General features: G+C 30.3%; 2 protein-coding genes across 2 annotated transcripts; both read right to left on the bottom strand.

Annotated features, from left to right (window-relative positions):
- Positions 1-1,595: 1,595 nt before the first annotated feature.
- Positions 1,596-5,490, bottom strand: LOC107928796 (metacaspase-3). The gene is made up of 6 exons (XM_016860066.2): positions 5,275-5,490; positions 4,704-4,957; positions 3,436-3,766; positions 3,113-3,230; positions 2,409-2,558; positions 1,596-1,883 (listed from the first exon to the last, which is right to left on the bottom strand). The coding sequence occupies exons 1-6, from the start codon at positions 5,406-5,408 to the stop codon at positions 1,824-1,826; spliced, it is 1,047 nt and encodes a 348-aa protein (XP_016715555.1). The 5' UTR covers positions 5,409-5,490; the 3' UTR covers positions 1,596-1,823.
- A 2,361-nt stretch (positions 5,491-7,851) lies between these two features.
- Positions 7,852-11,600, bottom strand: LOC107928838 (metacaspase-1). Its single transcript, XM_016860113.2, has 5 exons — positions 11,156-11,600; positions 9,946-10,276; positions 9,030-9,141; positions 8,742-8,930; positions 7,852-8,003 (listed from the first exon to the last, which is right to left on the bottom strand). The coding sequence occupies exons 1-5, from the start codon at positions 11,589-11,591 to the stop codon at positions 7,944-7,946; spliced, it is 1,128 nt and encodes a 375-aa protein (XP_016715602.2). The 5' UTR covers positions 11,592-11,600; the 3' UTR covers positions 7,852-7,943.
- Between the last annotated feature and the right edge of the window lie 543 nt (positions 11,601-12,143).

Genomic DNA, 12,143 nt, shown 5'->3' with positions numbered 1-12,143 from the left:
GCTCTTGGCTAAAGAAATTTTGATTAAAAATCAAAGTGGGTAGCATATGGTAATTGGACAAAAGAATAAATCCCAAAAATCTTAAATTTTTTATGGAGAAATCAAAGGGATGTAAGTCGCAGAATGATGGGTGCCAAAAGAGTTAAGCAAAGATGGGGAGGCAAAAAGAGGAGAGGGGGAATAGCTATAGCCACAAGCGGCGCATGTGTTTGGCATGCGAGGAAAAGGTGGTCGGGTTGGAGGTGATAGTGTCGTAAGTGGTGGTTGTTGATGGCATTTTTGGATGTAGACTTTCTATTTGAAGAAAGAATAAATTGGATCTGGAAAGATTTGGGAAAATAAAGTAAATAGAATTTCAGAGATAAAACACTAAACTTTGGATCTTTTGGGGTACTTTTTAATGTTTTCCTCTTTTGTGAAGAAAATATCAAAAAGGAAGATATACTAGAACAGATGGATGCAAAGGAAGAAAATATCAAGGTTTTTAATTTAGGGCTGTCATTAAATAGTATACTATTTCAGAGTAAAACTACTTACTCAATAAAAGAGACAAACGGATGCAAATAAGATATACCTGGACCCTCCATTGAATTCATCCTTTGTTTTTTCAAATTGAATAAAAAAAATTCAATCGATTGATGAAACACTAAATTTGATTTTTATTGTTTCGATTCAACAAAGATGATAATAGTTTTTTCAATAAAAATAGAAAAGAAAACTAAAAGAAAAACGAGACGAAAAGTCTTTCTTTTCCAATTCAAGTTGTAATTAATTTAAAATTTTCAATTAATTAAATTTATTTAATTAAAAACCTATTCTCATCCCAACTGGACATTCAAGTTGGCATTTAAAACTCATGTAGACTGCCATATAAGATTGCCGTTAGGGAGGTAACGGAGCTTAATGGCAGAGTGACAACTTTGTAACAAAACATTAACGTAAGTGACTAAAACGTAACATTTCAAACATAAGTGACTAAAATGTAATCTGAGGCAAACAAAAGTGACTATTTTTGTAGTTTACCGTTGGTGATATAATTAAAATTGAGTTCGATATTGTTTAAAATAAATTTCAATTTTAATAATTGTTATGGTTTTATAATTAGTACAAGTATCATATAAATTAAAAATACAAGGTAAACTATATTAGTATTCACTCAACTATGTTTTTTTTTGTCACCCGAAAAGTTATAAAATGGTTATTCAACTATTAATAAATTTCTTTTTTTGTTACCTAACTATGAAAAGTTACAAAGTTATCACTCAACTATTCAAATTTGTCTTTTTGGTCACCCAACTATTTTAGATTTTTAACTGTTTCTATTTTTACGTTAGCCAACTGGTAATAAAAAAAGACAAAATTGAATAGTTGTGTGACTAAAAAAGAAAAAAAATAGTTAGATGACTACTGATGTAATTTATCTAATATATATTAATAATTACTTACCATCCTACCAAACACTCTTCATTTTTAAGATAAGCAAACCATCAATATCTTAAAATAAATTAAAATTTATATAATATAAATTATTAAGGTGCATAACTTTATAAATAACATAAATTTTTACTATGAGTAAATATGAACACACTAAAATGTATATAACTAAAATTATTTTTTATTGAAATGAGGGTATCTATCATTGATAACAGTGATTAATCTTCTCATCACAAATGCTCTTCGAAGAGATAAACAACTGGTTATGAAATATACATTCTCATGAGCAGGGATTAACATATTGTAAACACAAGTATTGCTGAATATAGAACGGATACAGAAATCTCCGAGTATAACGGGACGCAATTCATTATAAGCAACAAAAAATACTAGAGCACAACTGGCTTAGAGTAGATATCAAATTTATCTGATGAAGTTAATTGTGGCTCCTGCAAATCAAGAACAAACCGGCTTAGGAAAGATGGTGATAGGTTCAAAGAGTGGGAGCGTGACTCGAACAAACGTATTCAGTAGTAAAAATGAGTTATCGAATAGATTCAAATTTGGGTTTAGGTATAAATTATTTTTTAGAATCGAATTGAGGCTTGACTCAACTTATAGATAGATTTACAAATTGTTTATCATCAATTTCACATTTAAGAAGAAAACAAAAAAAAACCTTATTTGTGTATCCGGGATCATCTTTTAATTATGTTGTTTTTTAAAATTACTAGCACGTATTTAATACGTATTTTCTCATGGTAAAATCAGATTAGTTGGATAGGGAATTGGTCAGGGTATCGGTTCGAAATAAAGGTTGAACTAGTTAACCCCCAAATAGGAAAGTCAGACCGTTTTTTTTTTAATAATTTATTCAATTGAACCTATCAAACAGGTCAGACAAGTTAGACCAAAAATGGATGGTCTAACCGATTCCGCCACAAATTTAGTTTTGAAAACCTTGGTTTAGATACCTGTGATGCTCCATGAGCTTTGCTAACATCACCAATCGTGTAACGCATCGCATTAAGCAAATGCCCATAAGTCAACCTCCGTTCATTTTGAATCGCTTGTACGAAGCTATATGTCATCGCGCCGGTTCTCACATTGGTTCCTGTGAAAGCCTACAACATAACAATTCAAACAACACACTAAAGCTAATGATATTTTCACTCAAATGCTTTAAAGACCAAATGATGCAGATATTGAGATTCGAATATGATCGTTTAAAATAGTTGCAAAATCAAAGCTCAATTTTAAATTCGAAGACTCTTTGAAATAAGAGTGTAATCAAACTAAGTCGAGTTCAAGCTATAAAAAAAAAACTCCAATATCTTGAAACTTGGTTTAAACTCAATTGAAATTTTACTTTTAAAGCTTGAGCCTAATTCGAGATAAAATATCGAACTCCTCGAGCTCTTCAGTAAGTTTCAATCAAGCTCATTTACCTAGTAAAAAATGGAATCGTTAATTTGTGATGAGTTTGAGTTGGAAATTTTTTTTATGATATTAATTAAAAATAAAAAAAAAAGTCAACTAAATTCCAACTCAACTCAATTCAAGCATTAACAATACTTGAATTCAACCTACTCATTATCCCAATCCGTTCAAACTTAACTCGATAATGATTCAACCAAATTCAAAATTTTTCGAACCCAACTCGAAAGATTTTACTCACAGTGGTATCAGCAGAGGTTTGATGATCATCACAAGCACTAAAACAAAAGGCTAATCCTCCACTTGTACGCTTGTAAAATAAGGGATTTCTTTGATCTTCCCACGCATAACGCCCTTCCCTACATAATACCAAAAACTCAAATATAAACCCAATATACGTTGCTCAGATTTTTCATTTTTTTAGAAAATTATTTGTATACCCGAACATGAATACGAGGAGATGATCCTCCAAAAATCTTCCAAAAACCGTATGGGACACATATCCGTTCGGTCTAGTCCGGGTAATATAGTGTATAAATTTTACGAATTAGCTAACTAACTAACTTGTTCATCCTGCAAACGAAAGGGAGATCGAGGACTGTTCCACTGTAGCAGGCATCGATGATCGCGTGTAGTGTGGTTCCTCGAGTCAACGGTTTTACGATGGTGTCATTGATTTCGTCGTCGATTATGTTCCCTTCGGTTTCGTGATCAAGAGGGCACAATGCTTCGTCAAATCCATCGACTTCGTCATGGTTGTAATCTTTTTGTCGAGTGCCGTGACCAGAGAAATGGAACACCAACGAGTCCCCCGGTTGGCATCCATAGACCAGCCATTTCAAAGCCTTTCGGATATTCTGTTTTGTCGGGATCTTTGAAGGCTCCCTTTCATTTTCTACATATGCAGAAGTGTCGGATATGAAAATGTATTCGGCACAAGTATGAGAAAGTTTGGAACTTGACTCCAAATTCGAGTGAAGTTCAATATAGTTTTAGATTTAAAAGTCGGGTTTAAGAGTCAACTGCTCGAAAAGGTTTGTTTTCCTAGTAAAACAAAAAAACAAAGTTTGTTCTCATGCACGACAATATTTGTGCTTGTGCTTGTGCTCGATTTCAAAATAATATATACCTCGACCTATTCGACTCAAGTATTAAAATACTCAAATTTAACTTGTTCAATAGCTTAAGCTACCAAAACTCGACTCAAAAACTCAAATAGCTTGTCAACATATGTGTTTAGTTTACTTCCCTATTTACTCATTTGGTAGCTTATAATATGCCTACGAACTAGATTCCATGTTGAGTTAGTCTATTCTAGAAGTGTTCATGGGTGGAACCTAAATATGATATTAATACACTTTATACTTGCTCAAGCTTGGCTTGATCTGAAATATAGGCTTAAAATTTTACCCAAATCTACTCATATTTGTAAATAGTTAATTGAAGCCCATTTTAAGCCCGTCCGTTTTATTTTTAAAAAATAAAATATTTTAAATATATTACTTTTATTTATTAAAATTTTATATGTAGTTGTCTTAACATTTTAATATTCTCGTTATAAAACATTATAAACCTAAAAAAAGGGGTTGGGTCGAGCTTGGGCCTTGAATGGTCAAACTTGAGCTCGACCCATATTTTAAATGGGTCTATCTTTTTTGTGCAAGCTCATTTTTCAGGTTTAATGTTTTTGTCTAAACCCTCCTAAATTCCGAATAGGCCTTCGAGCTTAAGTGAATAGCTCGACCCATAAACAAGTCTCTATACAACCACCCGTTAAGTAAAAAAAATCTGAAATTAGATTTAAATCTCAACATTTAAAAACCTGAGATTACCTGTGAGCATTAAAATGGAATCATTAGGAAATCCTAATGTCTCCACAAGAAGGTACTTCATACCCTTGACATCATTGATACTTCCTTTGAGTTTATAACTCTTTCCATGGTAATTCACACCACAAAGAAGTGCTCGTTTTCTCCCGTAAATCGGAACTGGAGATAAGGATGGTCGCGGTTGTGGATATTGTGGATGTTGCGGACTTGGGCCGTTCCCGTATGGATTTTCATGCATTCTCGGCAGCCCATTATACCTATCATAACCAAAAAAAAAACTACATTAGTACTCACTCAACTATCATTCAATTGTGAAAAGTTACAAATTGGTCATTTAGTTATTCAATTTGTCTTTTTTGGTCACCGGCTGGCTAATGTAAAAATGAAAACACGTAAAAATCCAAGATAATTGGATGACAAAAAAAATAAAATTAAATAATTAAGTGACCAATTTATAACTTTTCACAGTTAAGTGACTACTCATATAATTTACCAAAAGAAAAATCTTAATTACGATTGCGTACACGTTATCCGGTTGGTAGTAATAATAAAAACTGTAGTGCTTGAAAAGAACCTGGTTCGGCCTGGTCGAGCATTGATTGGGACAAGATTGGTAAGGGTGTGGCACTCGGAACAACGAACGACTCGTGCCTCGGGTGAAACCAACATGTTAATCCCGCATCCGCTGCATCGTTCTCTTCGTGCCATCGATTCGAACAGCCGTTAAATAACCCCGATGATATCGAAGAACCGAAACTGTGTGAAAAGAAGTTGTGGGGAGTAAGCTAGATTTATACCCCTTATCGTTCAATCATTGTAGACAATAATTGAATCCGCAAGTATAATTGGTGGAGAACCAGATTCATTTGTTTTTTTGATAAGATTCGTTGTGGCAAAGTAACTTAAGTGCTATCCATAAAACATAGGATCTAAAGGGCGGTTCCTATTTTCTAAAAATTATTTATATTTATCTCTCCCCGTTACCAATTCAGTTAAGAAAAAAACTAATACATTCTTGCCGATTAAGTCTTAACTCGAATGGCATCAGGTATTATTATCAGTGCATGAGGACATTGGTTCGAGTACACTGAAATGCATTATCCTCCTATTTAAAGATTTTGGAGGAATTATAGGTAACTCTAAGCATTGTATAAAAAAAACAGATATTATAAGAACCGGTCGCATTTTATTATTATTATTATTTATATCTATACTTATTTATCCCATGATTAAGTTGGCGTTACGGGTTAAGTTGAGAAAAACTAAATTATATTACCCCTTCTATTAAATGATTACTAATTTTCTAAGACTTATATTTAAACACTTTCTTGTGTTGGTATCACCAGTAACCGAGTTACCAATTCAGTTATAAAATTACACAAATACTCCACCTGAATTCATTATTAAATAATTTTTAAAAGAAAATATTATATTCACATTGCGGGTATGATAAAATCTAATATTATTTATACTTGTTATATAAAACTTTTGATTGGGTTAGTGTCACGAATTAACTAAGTACTAACTCAGTTGAGAAAAGATTAACATGTTCTTTCTATTAAATGATTACTAATATTATCGTAATGATATTTTATTTTTTATATTTTTATATAATTTTAATAAAAAATTATCGTTGAATAATTTTTTCTAAAAAAATAAAATATTCTTATTTAATTTATTTTGAACAATAAATTCCAAAGTGCAAACTTTTGGATCATTATGGGGAATTAGATTCTGCGTTGATTTTAAACAATAGAGGTCAAATCATGACCTTTTTTCAACATTATAGGTAAAAACACTTCTTTAGTCCTTCTAAATATTTCAATATTAAACAAGTTAGTTTTTTTTTTTAAATCGAAGCCATTTTATCCTTTTCAATTTTGAATGCGAGAAATTAAAAATAACTAATCACAACAATTAATATTTTTCGTTAATTATACATAATTTTAATTGATATAATAATAAATTAAGTTATCAGTATTTGTATATTTTGTCAATTTGATCTTGATTCTAAAAAATAATCTGAAAAATGTATAAAATTTTAAAACATAAAGAATATATACAAAAAGATCGCTAGCTTCAAATATATATGTAAAAATAAAATTTTGAGGGCTAATTTTTTTATTAAAATAATCGTATTATGTAAAATTGACAGATTAACCGTCTTAAATACTCACTTTTGAAATTGAGAGAAATTAAATTGTTTCAATTTTTTTTAGAAAAATCAAAGGTGTTTGTTACCAACATGATACAAATTATTGTATAATAATGAAACTCACCATTTTAAACAACCATGGCAATTGGCTAAGGCCACTTGTGAATGAAGAATCAAACCAAGAGATACTACTTAGTGGAAGAGAAATCACTTTTGACTCACAAATTAGAATTTTTGGCATATCAATATATTTTCCTTTTTTAAATTTTGAGATCTGTTTTTTATACTTTAGGTTATCTCTTTCTCACTATATATTGAGGGTTAGATTTTTTTAAAATCAAAACTAAATTAATACGATGTATAAATATCGATGGTTAAAGTTATTATGTCAATTTTAAAAATTGTCATCGTTAGTCAACTGGTAACCTGAAAAGATAAATTTGAACCGTTGGGTGATCTTCTTGTAACTTTACATAGTTGAATGATCATTTTGTAACTTTTCATAGTTGGGTGACTGGAAACAAAAATTTATTAATAGTTGAGTGGCTACTAATGTATTTTATCCTTTATATTTATACAATTTTCAATAAATTAAGTTGTGTTACATAAATTATTGTCATGTTCTTATATTCACGTGTAAACGTCGAATTGGTTCTTTATTGAAAAATCATTTTTTAAAGTCGTGAACAACAAATCAGAGTAATGAAAGATGCTAATGAACTTAGTTCTTTATATAAGAAGTGAATAATAACATGTTAATGGGTAAAAGAACCAGGGAGACTCTTGTATTAAGAGTTAGATTGCGTTTTTGTTCCTTTTACTAAAAAATGGGTAAATTAGTCCCTGTATGTTAGATCAAAAAGTAAATTAGTCCTTTCTATTAAAAATCTCATCCATTATCATGTATGCATCATGCTGACATACAGTGATTTTGACAATAGAAATACGTGAAAATTTTAACAAAAATTGGGATTCAAATCCTATTAGCATATATATATATATAACCTCTTTGTATACAGTGTACAAAGTTTTCTTCCAACAGCACCCTGTTGCTTCAATGGCGGATCCAATATAAATATAAAATACAATTACAGTTTAAATTTCCTCTCGTAAACTGGAAACTCTTCAGAAGCTGAAAGCAGAGGCTTCTGTATACATTCAAAAGAAAACAAAGTGTCAAAGTCAGGTTTCTTAACTTAAATTTGAAATTATTTGATTCTTTTTAATAATATAAGGACTAAATTGAATTATTTAATAGTAGAGGGTTTAATTGGGTTTGATTCCCACCCGCAAAGTACATTCACCCTTATTATATTATTGCTATTGTTCAAAAAAGGTTAAATTATGCTATTAGCCCGTTTACTAAACATAAATTGTGGATATAATTTCTATACTTTGGTTTGAACATTTTTAGTCACTGTATTTTTTGAATTTCAAAATTTTATTCTTAATCAAACGGTAGTCGTTAAATTCATGAAATTCTACTATTTTCAAAATCTTATATCACAAATATATGATCACATGTACTAAATCTACAATTTTACGCATGATACAAGACTAATAGCTAACAAATTTAACAGCTACTGTTGAGTTCATGATTGAAAATTTTAAAATTCGAAAAGTATAAAAATTAAAATCGGCCAATTTAAACAGTATAACGACTAAATTTGATCAAATTAAAGTATAAAAACTAAATCCATAATTTATGTATCATACAGAATCATTTAACCTTAAAAAAACTATTAAACAATAATTCGGGTCAAATCAAATCAATCCAAATTCATAAATAGTTTATCTAGAAACTCTTGAATAAGTTTATGCACAAGTGATTGTATTATACTATTATACATATCTATCTCTCTCTCTCTCTATATATATATGAATACCTGACTGAGATTGGGACCAAACAATTTGCTTAATATTCTTGAACCACCAAAGCATCCTTGTTGGTTGGCATCTTCAATTCTCGTCTCAATTTGGTCAAGTAGGTCTCCATATGTTATATCTGGGTTGCCTCTCACAACATCTATTAAAATATATGTCATTGCTCCATTCATTGTATTTGAATTTAAAGCCTACATGTGTGTATATATATTGTTATTAGAAAGGAATTAACTCGAGACCTAAAGTCAATAAGAGATGAGAAACCAAAGATAAGTTGGGGAATTTCTTACAGATGTATCCGCAGCAACTTGATTATCTTCGCAAGCACTTATAGAATACGCTATGCCACCACTTGTTTTTTTTCTCACGCCTGATGGAGGACGATTATCAATCCATTTTCCCCTGATAAAATCTAGATTAGGATAAGTATCGGATATATATATATATATTTGAATATGTATGGGATGTAAATACAAAAATCTGATTCGATCAACCTAATTTAATCACAAAAGGTGAACAATTTGAACTCGTCTAACATGAATATGAAATTACACGGAATGGAAAGTAAATTAAACTCCAACAATTCAAACATGAAATCACCCGAAAACAAGATAACTCACACCTAAAATAAGCAAAACTTGAAATGATCTAAAAGCCTTTAATGACCTGAATCCAGAACAAGCCAAATCGAAAATGACTCAAATTTGAAGTATTCAAGACCCCAAATAATGTTAAACTTAAAAAAAAACCTTAAATAATATTGATTAAGTCTTGGCTCAGTCGATACTATTATTGTTGCAATAAACTAGAAGATTAGGGTTCGAACCTGCTTAAGCAGGCAATTTCCACCACTTTAAGATTAAAGGGCTTACAAGTAGTTTAAACATTGTATAAAATAACTCAAGTAATCTGAACCCAAAATGACACAACTAAAAAGAAAATCATGACTCAACCCCAAATGACTGGAACTCAAAATAATTTGAACCGAAATAATCCTATCCTAATCATTAACTCAGTATTAATTTGAATTGAACTAATCCAATATTTATTCCATGGATAAGTATATATAGTTATAAGACAAACTTTAGTAAAACTAGATTATAATACATGTATGATGTGAGTGAAAAACTTTGTATAAAACATATGTCTATCAAAAAGATTATATTAAAATAACTTAAAAAAAGAATTAGGGTGTCTTATACTTACTTGTCTCTTTCATAGACATGCTCTAGATCAAGAATAGTTCCGCTATGGCAAGCATCAACAATGGCGTGAAGCGTAACACCTTCCGATAATGGCTTAACAATGGTGGCGTAAATGTCATTGTCGACAATCATTCCTTCTCTAAGGAAATCAACAGGGCAAATGGTTTCGTCGAACCCATCAAGTTCATCATCGTTGAAATCAGGTTGTCGTAACCCGTGACCGGAGTAATAGAAAACCAATGAATCTCCCTTCTGACAACCGTTCACCAGCCATTTCAAGCAGTTCTCGATGTTAGCCTTCGTTGGAATCAGTCGAGTGTCTGATTCTTCCTCTGTGGGTTGAATCAGATATTGTTTTTTGTTATTAGGGTTGAGAAAAAAAACAAAAACAAAAACCGAAAATTGACTCTGGCCTAACAGTTCAACTATCAGTTTGGTTTAAAAAACAATAGTTTGGATGACTTTTAGAATTCATCCTTATAGTTATGGTTACCAAATCGAATCTTATTTTTATTTAATTTATAATTAGTTTTAAAATATTTCATTATGAGAAAAATATTTCGTATTTAAAATAAAGACAATAATGTAAAAAAGTATATAAAAATATTTTTAAAAATTATATAAGAACTATTGATGATTTTTATTTACTTATAATTTCTTTTTAGAAATATTAATGAAATACATTTTTAATTTTCAAAAGTTATAAAACAAAATCATTTTGTTAAAATTAGTCCAAAAATTTAAAACCTAAAATTACGTTAACGACACCAATGACTAGCATTATCAATTTAGATCTATTATTAACATTATGAAATAGAGGATCAAATCATAATTAAACCAAAATTAATTTGATTTTAAAAAGTTAATATATGCCATAAGTCTTTGTATTTTTTAAAATTTAAAATTCAGTCCTTATACTTTCATTTTTAGGAATTTAGTCTATTTACTTTTCAGATTTTAAAATTTAAATTTAACTGTTAACACTATTGGATTTTTTATTATTAAATTTGTTAGTATGACAATTTAAAATAAAAAATTATCACTTGGTAGCTATATAACTTAAAAATGGTATTGTAATGAACTTAATTTTAACAAAAAAATTAACCGTGTTAACAGTTGAACCTAAATTTTAAAATCTAAAAAATATAAAAACTAAATTCTAAATTTTCAAAAATACAGGGACTTATGACATATTTTAAAAAAATACTCACCTGTGAGCACTAAAATATTTCGCTCTAGAAATCCGTACGTTTGAGTCAATAAAGTTTTCATGTTCATCACATCGTTAATGGTCCCTTTAAGCTTATACTTCCATTTCTTGTAACTCACGCCACAAAGCACCGCTCGTTTCTTCGCCGGCAGTTGGTTGACGGAGTGGTCCAAAGCACAAAGCTTGGACGGCGGCGAGGATGATGACCCCGATGAACCCGAAAGTCTCTGGGTGTTACCGAGCAGTAATTTCCTCAGTTTCTCCATAGATTTGCCTATCAACGGCGGAACTATCTTCCCCTGCTCTCGGGAAGTCGCCGGCGACGGTTTCTTTATAATTGGATTGAGCTCGCCGCATTGTGGGCAAGTAATTTTCTCGGCATAGGCCGGCGCCGTTAGCTTTTGCCGGCAACGGAGGCACACGATTTTGATTACCATTTCATCGGATAAAAGGTTATATTTTTCTTGAAGTTCTAATTCAACATTTCAACTCATCTTATATTATTATATGAGCAGATGTTAAGTTTTAGCCTCAATCCCTGTACTCTTCCAACTTTTAAAATTTAATCCTTTTACTTAATTTAAAAATTAAAAATCTAATTAATATCACAATTTATACATGTTAAATTCGACTACGATTGAAATCAATCGGTATAATTCGCAAACGATGGCAATTAGACCTAATTTAGAATAAATACATATATTGGAACTTAAACCAAAATAAAATCCAGATTAAAAATCCATGTAACATAATCACACATAGTGAAATTTGAACTTGAAATTGCATATATATTATTGAATTATTGGACTAATTTTTAGATTTTGTAAAGCACAAAAGCCAAATTCTAATAAACGAAAATAGAAGGACTAACTTCTTAATTTTCATAAAATAAATGGACGGAATTAATAATTAGACCGGTATTTTAACTTGTAATCTACTTGGATTGTGAAATAGAAAAACACGTAACAAATATATTTATAATATTTACA

Source organism: Gossypium hirsutum, chromosome D01 (genome assembly GCF_007990345.1).
Source record: "Gossypium hirsutum isolate 1008001.06 chromosome D01, Gossypium_hirsutum_v2.1, whole genome shotgun sequence".
In the NCBI taxonomy this organism is placed as follows: Eukaryota; Viridiplantae; Streptophyta; class Magnoliopsida; order Malvales; family Malvaceae; genus Gossypium; species Gossypium hirsutum.
Note: the sequence above shows the minus strand (reverse complement) of the source record. Positions and strands in the feature narration are given on the sequence as shown.